We start from the raw sequence: 13565 nt of genomic DNA, 5'->3' as shown, positions 1-13565 counted from the left end.
AGCTAACAACTGAGGAAAATTCCTTAAAATTTTGGTCAATCTTCTGATCCTTAATTCTATCATTATCTACACCTACTCATTGACCAGTCATTTATGACACTATTGTTGCTGGTCATTGCATGCTTCAAACCCATCACAAACTCTATCTGGCATTTTAAGGACTCACCCTGCCGATCAGCCCGCCGCCAAAACTACTTTTTCACGTGATGGAAGTCTGCACCTTATATGGGGCATCCCATCTTCAGAAATTGAGCCTTTGGGGATTTTCCTTGATAAGTTCAAGTTTGAATAGGAAGAGACTCCAGAGTATAAAAGATACGGGAAAATCCAGGATACATAATTAAATCCGTGTCTGTTTCATGATAATTTGCTTTTATTAGTGTTTTATCAAGAAATAACTCTAGCTACATGTCTGGTGGATCATATGCACTTCCCACAACCTCAACAGTGACGCCCAGGCCTTCTGAATTGACACAACAAGGGATGGTGGATAGCGGTACAACCTCAAAAATTCAAAATAAATTCACCGGTGGTCAGTCACTTGATAATGGACGAACAGCAGCTCTATATGGTCTGAATTCTGTTTCCGATTGTTCAAGTATATCACAGGCTGGTGAATTGGATACTGGTATATTTGGCGCTGACGTTGATAACGATAAGAACAAAGCCTGGTCTGATGCTGGCCCTGCAGAAAGTCATTATAAACCACTATTCCCATTTTTCCATAGTTTCAATTTCTTTAGGAAGGCATCTTCAAGATACAATCATGCAAAACGATCTCGGAGGGAAGCGCCAGATTCTTTTCGGATTGTTGGTTGTTGCGGTTCTAATACTGACAGCAACTCTACTATGGGTTTTGTCAATGATAAACAAAGAGGAGTAGGCAATTATATAAGTATGTCCTTTTCAAAGAAATTCAAAATGGTGACGAAGAGATTGACCAAAAGAAAATCTGAAGCAAAATCCAAGCCAAAGACGTCCGAATCCCCATCATTCAATGAGGTTGCTACAAATAATATCGCTTCAGTTACACGTTGTAAACCCTCTAATAATGAGTTTAGTGCCCTCAATACAAATGATCCAGTGATGGGCTCAAGTATTGAAAGAGCTAACACACCGAGGAACAATATTTGGAAGCGGCACTACTCTCATTCTCCTCAATCGACATGGACTCCCTCCTCCCCTTCTTCACAAATGGAATCAAATCTTTTTGATGCGGTATCAATATCCTCAAATTCTCCAAATACAACCATTCGCAACCTGCCTGCTAAAACTAAAAGGACAACGCCAAGAAATAGTATGGGGTTGCTATTGGGATGCGATGAAGAGGATCTGTACATGAATGATCATTCAATTGGAAATAGTGTAGATCATAAGGTAGTTAATAATACTGAAATAGATCGTTATGCTGATCCTCTCTTCGGGATTGGTCGTGATGATGATTTGACGAACGCATCTCATATGGCTATTCACAGGGAGAACACCTTACATCATTCTCGATTAATCAATAACAATCCCTTGGCTGGGAATGAAGTTGCCACAAGGTCACTATTACAACAAGATAATCAAAGATCTTATTCTCCTTTGAATGATCGTGCTGGACGGTTTGTATCGAGTGATAACACGGAGGTGGGTATCACAGGGGCAGAACGCCCATTATCCCAATACACCCAAGGAGATCATATAAATGGAGAATTCACTGCTATCTCTACCGAGTCTATAGAGCAGATAATTCAACATATTTTTAATATCCCATCGCAAGGCATGACAAATTCGAATGGTGGAAACCAAATTTCCTCTATTTACTTTGAGATGACTATCGATATCATAGATGTTGATAATGATTTCAATGAAGATACAAATAATGGGAATAATTTGTACAGCAATTTTGAGAACGAGTCAAGCTATGAATTCTAATGGGGACAATATTACTGGTTTTTTTGTTGTTATTTGCTAATTCCTACAGTAATAAGCCCTCTAATTGGAATACTCTTGAATTGCTGCAATCATTCTCAAAATTTTTCGCAGAATAAATTTTTTACCCCTACCAAAACGCATTAATCACCTCCATCTTTGCTTCTGCTGGAAACTATTTTATTCCAGGGTCATTCTCTGTCTATTCTTTTAGCGTTATTTTTATTATTATTATTAATCTTGCTGCTTTTTCCTTTCTTTTCTTTCTATTAACTTTAATTTTTAATATCATAGGTTTGGTTTGTAATGTCATAAATAATTCAATTTTGAATATTATAGCTTGTAGTTACGACATTCATAGCAAAATATGGACTTTGTCTAACCGTGCATAGGCTTCATCTGAAACAAAGATATGAGATCGAAAAGCACAATCGAAAATGCCATTTAACCGTGACTCTACAGTTTATATCACATAATGCAGCCAATATAGAAACATAACCATCAATATATTTGTCTTTGACAAACCTAAACGTAAACAAAACTGAAACATAATAAAGGAAAATAGAAATAATAACTGCTGGATTCAAGTCAATGCTAATACCAAAATCATCAACACAAATAGTACGACAGCGCACAAGCTCATTAAACATTTCTTAGTTCTTAAACTTCTTTTTTGGCTGTTACTTGCTTTCCTTAACTCCCTGTCTGCTGCTCTGACATTATCACTGGCACTATTAAGATTCGTTTCAATATTATCAACCATATAACCTTGTTCCGTTACTAGCGAGTCTAAGTCTTGGAAGATGGTGTTTAGCTCAGAAATAGAACTTTCAATATGTTGGATCTCTTCTTCTCGTTGAGAAACCAATTGAATATGATGTACTAATTCGGCATTATTTATAGGATCAAGTTCTTTGACAATAGTACTTTGATGGGCCACCATGGAACCATTATTTTCTTTTAGGATTTGCTCCTCTTCCTCTAACAAGAGTTGTTTTTGCTGTTGTTCCTGTACTGTAATGAACTGCTTGAATTCTTCTTGAGCATTTTGAAATGCCATCAAAGATGAAGACACTTCTCTCAAAATTTTGCTCTTTTGTAAATTTTGGGTTTTGCTAATGCCTAAAGTTTCCGATCCGTGAGTCTGTGGTTCTTCATCGTCCACATCATCTCGATACCCACTAGTTCCCAAGTTATCCATATAACTATTATTACCATGGTACACATAACGATTGACCAACACAGTCTTTGGCTCGTTCAACTCATGGAACAAGGCGTTGGTGGCATCTACAAGTTCTGTGATTCGATTCTGTAGATTCTTGTTCCCTGAACCATGATTACTGGTTGGTAATTGTGATCGCGACCTATCAGTCAAAGTGGTCTGAAGCTTCTTAACATTGTTGATATTACTATTAATTTGGAATAATCTACCAGAAACCTGTTCAATGATGGCATTAAACGATGTAGTTGGATCATTGGCTTCAAGATCTTCTATTAATGACATATTTCTATACTTTATAATATATTACAAACCATCTTTGTGTGTAAGTAATTACTATTTAAAAAATGGCTGTTTTCCCTCTGCGCCACCCCAAAATAAAGATCCATACCAGTGGTATATTTTTTGGGGCATGTGAGCGAAATTAAAATATCAACATTAAAATCATCACATAACCAGCCATTAGAAGAATCCAGTGAGTCTGTTTTTTTGGTGCTGATGGACAAATGGTTGTTAAAAGAACCGATATTTCTATAATATTGCTTGACTGTTAAAAGAAATTAGGATGCTCAATATTCTTTCAGAAGAATCGTCTGTTTCTATTCTTTCATCGTCTTCCATATTTTCCCCGGTCACCGTCGTACGTGAGTTGATAGATAATGCTCTTGATGCTGATGCTTCTAATATAACTATAGAAGTTGACTTTGAAACTGCTGGCCTTTCACGAATATCGGTCAAAGACAATGGGTGGGGGATTTTTAAAGAAGATCGTGCTGCTGTTTGCCGACGTAATTCAACATCAAAAATAGAGACAATGGAAGATATTAAACTAAAGATGTCTTCTTTAGGATTTCGTGGGGAAGCGCTCTTCTTTCTTGCTAGTCTTTGTGGAAACTCTTCTCCTTTGGGCAACAGAAGAATGATTATTGCTAGTAAATCCCGAGATGACACTGTTGGTGAGCAATGGCATATTGATGGACAAGGTGAAATTATTCCTAGATCTAAAAAAACTATTCCCATTGACGGCACCAGCGTTACAATATTTGGATTATTTGATTCCCTACCAGTGCGAAAAAAGTTTTTAATGAAAAAGAGATCATCAACCATAAGCCTGCTACGTGAATTAGTAATAAGCTATGGTATGATTAATGCCCGTAAAGCAAAATTTTCCCTAAAGTTCACTAAACACAATGCTAAGGGACAAGTTATCAACGGCGCTCCTATATCTATACCAGCTATGATCATAAACAAATCTGATTCTAAAATTAATACACTTTCTGAGCTTTGTGGGGTTCACAATTTAAGTAAAGAAGTGGTGTCTGGTACCATGGAACTTTTTTTTGAGACGTCGGATATATCTTGGAAAATTTCCTTTATATTGCCAATAATGAAAGCTCAGAATAAAGTGATATCATCTCAAAGGTCCGTTAAAGTTCTATCAGTTAATGGTAGAGTGATGTCTCTCTCGATGGGATTTGGAAAACGGGTAGCGAAGATGGTAAAAGGAATTTATACGGGCTTGGGATTACTTGCACCTAATAATTGGTATGCTGAACTACTGAGTGACAATGCGACAGGTGATGTCAATATTGAGCCCGAGAAATGTGATATCACCTTAGATTTTGAGGATGAGGTATTGAATGAATTGGAAGAATGGTTGATTAACAAAGTTGAAATTTGTCACCAAGAAACCAATAGTGATTTGGATCATCAAAAACAAAAAAATGTTGAAAGACCCAAAGTCACATATGTACAAACTACAAGGAATATTAACAATAACACAATCATTGACAATTTTAGGGCTGAGGGAGCTGCGGATGATATGGTACGCATAAGCGAGAAGGATCTTCCAGAGCTAAGCGGTTCCGATGATAAATTTCTAGAAGATGATGATGACGATTTCATACAGCTTCTAGAGAAGCATAGCAATGACAAAGAAATCAAAACTGGTGTCAATACACTTGCCATCCACAATGAAGCTATTGATCTCACAAGATCACGTTCAGTATCATCTTCCAATGTCATCTCTCTGCAGAGAAATATCAACACAGTTTCAAATACAAATCTAGATATTATTGATGATGTTACCTATGACAAAAAAAAGGGGGATACTTCTTCTATCACTGCTTCAACCACGGCGAATGAAGATTGGTGCTTCTCTATGGCAGATATAACCGATGATACGCTTCTCCAAGAGTATGCTTCTCTGAATTCCAACGAAGATATTTCTGCTTTACAAAATGAAGATCTCTCTTTATCTAAAGATATCTCCATTTCAAATCCATTTGTTTTGTCCAAATTGAAAAGCTCTATGTGTCAAGCTAGAGACGATAGAAAACTATTAGGGAGTAAGAGAGAACAAACCCCAATTTTGCAAACTATAGTAAAGAAAAAATGTGCAAAAGATCCTGCTATAAAAGAATCTGACAATAAAATCTCAAGTCCTAATATCACATCTACTAGCGACATTTGTGCTGATCGCATCTCTTCATTAAGAGAAGGACATACTATTAAAAACAGCATTGAAAGGACACAAATTGAACATTCGTCAAAATCTTCGAACAATAGCCTAATAATAGCTATGCTGCAAAGATCTGTTATACAAAAAGATAAATCTTCTGCCACTCGAAAGCTCTCATCTTCTAGCTCTCCTTGTCCGGTATCCAAGGATGCAAGATCTTCTTATCGTCTCGCTTCCAAAACCGAGATGACACATTGTTATATATATGTTCATCCATCATTTGATGCGCTATCCATGACAACTTCTGTCTTTGAAAATCTGTTGAGATTTTATGAAATTGAGGATATTGACTCTCAAACGAAAATTCTCCAATTTGCACAAGGTATATTCAACAACATAAATGGTGATGCGGATGAGGTTGTTAAAGTGTCACAAATGAAAAACTGGTGTCTTTTGGAAGTCTAGTAGATTGTCAAAGCTTTTCTATACTCTTAAAGAGTAACCCTTGTCTTACTATAGCTACATAGTTTATGTACTATTTATTGCGTGTAATATATCTGATTGTTAGCTTAATTCATTTGACCGCTTCATTTTGAAAACATGGATCATCATAAAAATAATACACGTAAAAAACTGGGCTTATCCAGTCATAATGATGAGATGCCTTTGCGATTTCTGAGCGCGTTAAACCATAGATAACGAGTGTTTGCGCCGTTCACACTCAATCTGCTCGTCCTGCAGATCCCAGTGAGTGAGGGCTAGCTAAATTGGGCAGTTTCAGATAAACAAATGAGTGAGTGATGTCCGTTAATTAAGGAAAGGAGGACAGTGAACCATTTGCACCTGGATAACAAATTTTTCCCAATGAAAGTAGCGTTTATTTGAAATTGCAGGGATTTTCTTATCTGCTTCCCAGAGCCCGTCGAAATTGTGTGTGTGTTACGTCAAAAATATTTTTGCAATTAAGTGTTCTACCTGTGGTAAAGCAAATACTGGACCTTATATCAAAACATCCTACAAATGAAAAATTATAAATAAATTAAATATAATATTTTTTTGTTAAGTATGGCCAACTGAGAGCTTTAAACTCCGCTAAGAACAACCTACTGGAATAAAAAGGTATTAGATAGAAAGAAACAAGAAAAGTAGCACAAAAACAATCCAAAACTGAACTATTAATCTAAATCTAAACAAAAAGGAAACAAGCGAGAAGGGCAAGAAAAAAAAAAAAATTGCTTGGTGACAATTTTCCCAGAACATGATTAGTTCAACACCAGTAATTATAGACTCTCCAGTAGAATGGTTTGGAAGCAACATAAGCCTTTTCTTCGGCAATTTCTTGCTTCAACAAGTCCATGTCGACGACCTTTCTGGTAGTGTCCAAATCAATGTTCTTAAGACCAACGAAAAGAGTGAAATCTCTCTTCCAGACCATGTAAGCAACATAGCAAAAAAGGATAATTGGGGCAGCCAAGTAAGCTTCGAAGAAATCATTGGCACGTCCAGAACCAGTTGAAGACAACTCAAATGGCCAAACAGCGATCCAGAATTGAGCAGCAAGAACACCACAGTAACCAATGACACCATAGATAGAACCCCAGACACCAGCTTGGGCAGTGAAGGACAATTCATCAGTGGTTCTACCTTGAGCCTTCAAAGCCATTCTGAAGATGACGTGACAAGCACAAGCTGAGCCCCAGGTGAAAATGGAAGACAAACCAGAAATGGCCAACATCCAGCCGAAAACGGTACCTTCATTCTTGGCGGCAACAAGGAAACATAAGAGACCGAAAATCAAAGTAATACCAGTGGCAACCATTGGTCTACCAGCCTTATCGACGTAACCAAAAATCTTTGGAGCAAAACCTTGTTCGGCCATGGAAACCATAGTTCTGGAACAACCAAAGGTGGAGGAGTTACCGACAGAAAGCACAGAGATCAAAATAACGACGTTGAAGATAGATGGCAATGCCTTAATACCGGCATTTTTGATGGAAATGACAAATGGAGAAGCTCTGGCATCGTAACTAGCACCACCCAAACTCTTGTCACCGAATGGAACGAGCAAACCAACGAGAGTAAGGGAGACAACATAGAACAAGGTGATTCTCCAGAAAACTTGCTTGGTAGCCTTTGGCAAAGCCTTTCTTGGGTTCTTGGTTTCTGCAGCAGCAAGGGCACACAATTCGGTACCAGCAAAGGCAAAAGCAGCAGTGACGAAGACAGAACAAAGACCCTTGAAACCGTGGTTGAAAGCACCTTGAGCAATTTCAGTCTTTCCATGCTTTTGATAGTATCTACCACCAATGTATTCGTGGTTTGGACCACCACCACAGACCAAAATAATCCCGAGAATGATGTAACCAACCACGGCAATGACCTTGATGATAGAGAAACAGAATTCGGCTTCACCGTAACCCTTGACACCGAAAACGTTGATACAAGTGATTAAAACCCAGAAAATACAAACCCAGGCTGCAGGACTAATTTCTTTATTCCAATACTGAATAACCATACCAGCAACAACCAATTCGAAAGGCAAGACGATCAACCATTGCAAAGTATAATTCCAAGCCATAGCAAAACCCCAAGCTGGAGAAATGAATTGAGAGTTGTAGACAGCGAAAGCACCAGAGACAGGGAAAGCGACAGCCAACTCACCAAGAGCTTGCACGGTGGTGAACATGAAAGTACCAATCAAAGTGTAAGCAATCAAAATACCAGCTGGACCACCAGTTTGCAAACTGGTACCAGAACCAACGAACAAACCAGTACCAATGGAGCCACCAATGGCAATCATCTGCAAGTGACGGTTCTTCAAGTTCTTTTGAAGTGGAGACTTAGTGGATCTTTGGGTTCTCTTTTCTAGCTCACTGAGGCCTTCCAAGTTGGCAAACTGATCTTCGTCTCTTTTGAAAGAGTCAATAAAGTTGTGCCAGGCACCACCCTTGGATGGTTCAGTGTAAGGAGAAGCTTTGCCAACTTCATGTTCGATTTCGATATCTGAGTTCGCTTTTTTTTCAGACATGATTATTGATTATAATACTCTTGTTTGAGGTGAAGAACATTTAGGGTGAGAATAACCGAAAGCTAACCTATTATTAATGGGGGGGAAATCAGGGATATTTATACCTGGGGCACCTTCCAAAACTAAATGGTTGATAGAATTATAGAAATTGAAGCAAAATAGAGTTTGATATTACTGCTATGTATGCGTCTGGGTGCATATATAAGTAACTCTGGGCCCCTCAAGCCCTACGACTCTCTCCATGATTTACAATTTTTATCGAAATGAAGAGACTGTTCTTTATTGATATATTAATAAAAGGACGGATATAGTCAGAGTATCATAGTGCTATGTTGCTCATATCTGTTAATTTATTGTAATAACTGCGTTTGTGGGCCACTTGGTGAGTGGGGAACTTAATAGATAGCTTGGGACGGGCCCTGCAATAACGCTGCGATAAACCGTCTGACACTTCGTTGAATGTACCGCACATAACAGACAGATAGATAGCGAAGCGTATGGGGAGAAAAGATAACAACAAAGGGCACTGCCCTTATCAGATCTGCACCTCTCTCAAACCTTAATTGCAGAAGGCTCAAGATCGAAAAAAAAAAAAAAGCCAGCAACAGGCAAAAGGGGTGGATGATGGATATATCCATGGCGTAAGAGATGAGTGAATATCTCTATATTATCACTTTTATGATTTGTAGTACTATTACGTTCTCCATATACCTTTATAATAAAATCATTTGGGTACTGCGTTAATAATTGTATCGCGTGAAAGTGGCAGCGATATATTCAGCACAAGTGTATTGGTCTAAAAGAACGGTTTCCAATTATGTGGATGCGATCATTTAAGAATGATATTTGCAGTAGGATCACTTGCCCAGTATCTTTTGTGCGGAACAGCACGGCACTGGAAACGCATGAACATCCATCAAAGTGCAGAGAACTAAACAAAAAAGATAAAAAATAGCTTGTGTAGATTCTGGTCAGATACTCTTTTCCAATGTGCCCATTTTATTTTTTGGCTTGGATATCTGTTTACTTTTATTTTCTTCTTCCTGAATTTCTTTTTTCTGTTGACCTTTCCTTTTTAGGAAAACTACACAAATCACTCAATAATAACTGACCCACAAACCTCCCGTAGTAGTAAACTCGGTCAATCATGATGATAAGGCGATTATAATCTCTTTTGAAACGTCAAAGTAACCTGTCTCCCCCCCCACACACACACACACACCATACTTAAGGTAACTGTTTTTTTTTTGAAAGCTTTTTTCGTTTGGGGTGCTTTTAACTGAAACATTCACCTACTATGTCAGCATACATACCCACCTCGCTCACCATAGGTACCTCGACATGCATGCGAGAAGGGTAACTATCTTGTTCTATACAGGATATAATCTCCCAAGCTCTTCTTTTGTACTCCTTCAACGGGAGTTTTGGGGGATCAAGGCCAACAGTTTCAAATATACACATTATTTTTTGCTCAGTTACCATTCACGTCAGTTGTCCCCTTGGTGAATTGTGCTATCATACATAATACTAGTATGATCACCCAACTTTTCATTTTATTATTATCAACAACTTTTATTTATGTTTAAAGCCAGAACGCGTCCATTTTAATTTATTGTTTTTAATGCATTTACCTTCTTTGTGTTATTACTATTATTACATATTAATACCTGGTTATTAAATAGGAGCCACATGTTTGAGCTTTGTATTCAATTAGAGAGTTTTAGACCAAGTACGTTGAACACATCTGATCATTTTATAATATATCTGGCGCAAGTTCAGCGGAGATAGCTATATATATTGGATTAAGAAGTCAAATATTCTTCTTCCTCCCTTCTGTTATTATTTCATCGTCTCGCATGAAAATTAGAGATAAAAGAATAACGCCTTATACAGCCAGTAACACATAGGCACTGGAAGGCTCGCATTTACCCCGGGTTAGTGGACATTAGCACTTTACTTTATAAGGATATATTGGTCATAAATACTTCTGTAATAAGCATATCCTGTAGAAGGGCCAGGAAGTTACAGGATTACTGTACAAAACCTGAATTAACCCAAACTAATGCCCATCTCGTAAAGAATAATATCGATGTTCTAGTTAGCGGCGGGAGTCTCAATGGCACACAACAGTGGGGTGCTACTATACCTCAGGATAAAACCAAATTATAAAATAATAATTTACATTTAGATATATTGTTAATTTGGAAGTATCAAACTCCCCTGAAAGCTGAAAAGACCAACATAATGAGTTAGGTATCAAATACGAGAAAAAACAGAAATAAATGAGAGCAAGAAATAAATTGATAAATAATGAAGCAAAAAATCTATTCTAAAGAATAAAACAAGAGAAAAAAAAAATATTTTTGTGGGATATTCATACTAACAGGAATATCTTAACACCAGTAATTATAGACTCTCCAGTAGAATGGTTTGGAAGCAACATAAGCCTTTTCTTCGGCAATTTCTTGTTTCAACAAGTCCATGTCGACGACCTTTCTGGTAGTGTCCAAATCAATGTTCTTAAGGCCAACGAAAAGAGTGAAATCTCTCTTCCAGACCATGTAAGCAACATAGAAAAAGAGGATAATTGGAGCAGCCAAGTAAGCTTGGAAGAAGTCATTGACACGTCCAGAACCAGTTGAAGACAACTCAAATGGCCAAGCGGCAATCCAGAATTGGGCAGCAAGGACAGCACAGTAACCAATGACACCATAGACAGAACCCCAGACACCTGTTTGAGCGGTGAAGTACAATTCATCAGTGGTTCTACCTTGAGCCTTCAAAGCCATTCTGAAAATGACGTGACAAGCACAAGCTGAAGCCCAAGTGACAAGAGCGGACAAACCAGAAATAGCCAACATCCAGTTAAAAACTGTACCTTCTTTCTTAGAGGCAACAAGGAAACACAAAAGACCAAGAAGCAAACAGAAAAGAGTAGAGAAGATTGGTCTACCAGCCTTATCAATGTAACCAAAAATCTTTGGAGCAAAACCTTGTTCGGCCATTGAAACCATAGTTCTGGAGGCAGCAAAGGTACAGGAGTTACCAACAGAAAGCACAGAGATCAAAATAACGACGTTGAAGATAGATGGCAATGCCTTAATACCGGCATTTTTGATGGAAATGACAAATGGAGAAGCTCTGGCATCGTAACTGGCACCACCCAAACTCTTGTCACCGTATGGAACAAGCAAACCAACGAGAGTAAGGGAGACAACATAGAACAAGGTGATTCTCCAGAAAACTTGCTTGGTAGCCTTTGGCAAAGCCTTTCTTGGGTTCTTGGTTTCTGCAGCAGCAAGGGCACACAATTCGGTACCGGAAAAGGCAAAAGCAGCAGTTACGAAGACAGAACAAAGACCCTTGAAACCGTGGTTGAAAGCACCTTGAGCAATTTCAGTCTTTCCATGCTTTTGCCAGTATCTACCACCAATGTATTCGTGGTTTGGACCACCACCACAGACCAAAATAATCCCGAGAATGATGTAACCAACCACGGCAATGACCTTGATGATAGAGAAACAGAATTCGGCTTCACCGTAACCCCTGACACCAAAAATGTTGATACAAACAATTAAAACCCAGAAAATACAAACCCAGGCTGCAGGACTAATTGTGCTATTCCAATACTGAATAACCATACCAGCAACAACCAATTCGAAAGGCAAGACGATCAACCATTGCAAAGCATAATTCCAAGCCATAGCAAAACCCCAAGCTGGAGAAACGAATTGAGAGTTGTAGACAGCAAAAGCACCAGAGACAGGGAAAGCGACAGCCAACTCACCAAGAGCTTGCACGGTGGTGAACATGAAAGTACCAATCAAAGTGTAAGCAATCAAAATACCAGCTGGACCACCAGTTTGCAAACTGGTACCAGAACCAACGAACAAACCAGTACCAATGGAGCCACCAATGGCAATCATCTGCAAGTGACGGTTCTTCAAGTTCTTTTGAAGTGGAGACTTAGTGGATCTTTGGGTTCTCTTTTCTAGCTCACTGAGGCCTTCCAAGTTGGCAAACTGATCTTCGTCTCTTTTGAAAGAGTCAATAAAGTTGTTCCAGGCACCACCCTTAGTTGGTTCAGTGTATGGAGAGGCGACGTTGCCTACCTCCTGTTCGATTGCGATATCTGAGTTCGCTTTTTTTTCAGACATGATTATTGGTTAAAATATTCTTGTTTGATGTTAATGACATATTGAATTAACAAAATCAAAAATTAAATATTATTGATAGGGGGAATCAGGCATATTTATGCCTGTGGTACCTTGCAAAAGTAAATAATTGAAGAATAATAGAAATTGCAGCATAATAGAGTTGATATCGCTGCAGTGTGTGCGTCTTGGTGCACAGGCAACTAGTTCTATGAAGGATACCCTACTTTACTATCTTTATCGAAACGAAGAGATTGTTCTTCACTGACCTATTAATAAAAAAATTACAGGGCAGATATATCCAGCGTTATTTCGTCGTATTATAATCCTAGGTTTTTCATACCTGTCATATTATTGAAATGAGTGGGGTATACTGTGAATCACTCAGTGAGTGACGGAAAAAGCCAGATGGTTTGGAACAGGACCTGCGATAACAGCGTAATAAACCGCCAGACATTTCTTTTGAATATCACCATGCATTCTTGACAGATAGATAGATAAATACATACATAGAGAGAGAGAGAGAGAGAGAGAGAAAGAGAGATAGATAGATAGATAGATAGATAGATAGATAGATAGATAGATAGATAGCAGTTAGAGCAACAGATAAAAACGAAGGGCACCGTCCTTATCACCTGCACCGCTCGGTAACCTTAATAAAGTTGGTAAAGTCCGGAAAAAAAGCAAGAAAAAAAAAGAAACGGCAACTATTGCAAAAAGGCGAGCGACGGATGGTGGATTGGAATACATCCGTGGCATAGGAGATTAGTGAATATCTCTATGCCACCA

General features: G+C 38.3%; 3 protein-coding genes across 3 annotated transcripts; 2 read left to right on the top strand and 1 right to left on the bottom strand. All coding sequences in view use genetic code 12, as the record gives it.

Moving 5' to 3' along the window:
- Positions 1 to 408: 408 nt before the first annotated feature.
- DASC09_015240 (uncharacterized protein) lies at positions 409 to 1917 on the top strand (the record flags this gene model as incomplete). Its single annotated transcript, XM_064995127.1, has 1 exon — positions 409 to 1917. One exon carries the CDS (start codon positions 409 to 411, stop codon positions 1915 to 1917), a length of 1509 nt encoding a protein of 502 aa, XP_064851199.1.
- Positions 1918 to 2497: 580 nt separating this feature from the next.
- DASC09_015230 (SNAP receptor PEP12) lies at positions 2498 to 3418 on the bottom strand (the record flags this gene model as incomplete). Its single annotated transcript, XM_064995126.1, has 1 exon — positions 2498 to 3418. One exon carries the CDS (start codon positions 3416 to 3418, stop codon positions 2498 to 2500), a length of 921 nt encoding a protein of 306 aa, XP_064851198.1.
- Positions 3419 to 3698: 280 nt separating this feature from the next.
- MLH2 (mismatch repair protein MLH2) lies at positions 3699 to 6059 on the top strand (the record flags this gene model as incomplete). The annotated part of the gene is made up of 1 exon (XM_064995125.1): positions 3699 to 6059. One exon carries the CDS (start codon positions 3699 to 3701, stop codon positions 6057 to 6059), a length of 2361 nt encoding a protein of 786 aa, XP_064851197.1.
- Between the last annotated feature and the right edge of the window lie 7506 nt (positions 6060 to 13565).

The sequence above is a fragment of the Saccharomycopsis crataegensis genome (assembly GCF_037102585.1).
Source record: "Saccharomycopsis crataegensis DNA, jcf7180000000073, whole genome shotgun sequence".
In the NCBI taxonomy this organism is placed as follows: Eukaryota; Fungi; Ascomycota; class Saccharomycetes; order Ascoideales; family Saccharomycopsidaceae; genus Saccharomycopsis; species Saccharomycopsis crataegensis.
The sequence above is the reverse complement of the archived record's forward strand: the minus strand, read 5'-3'. Positions and strand labels throughout refer to the sequence as shown.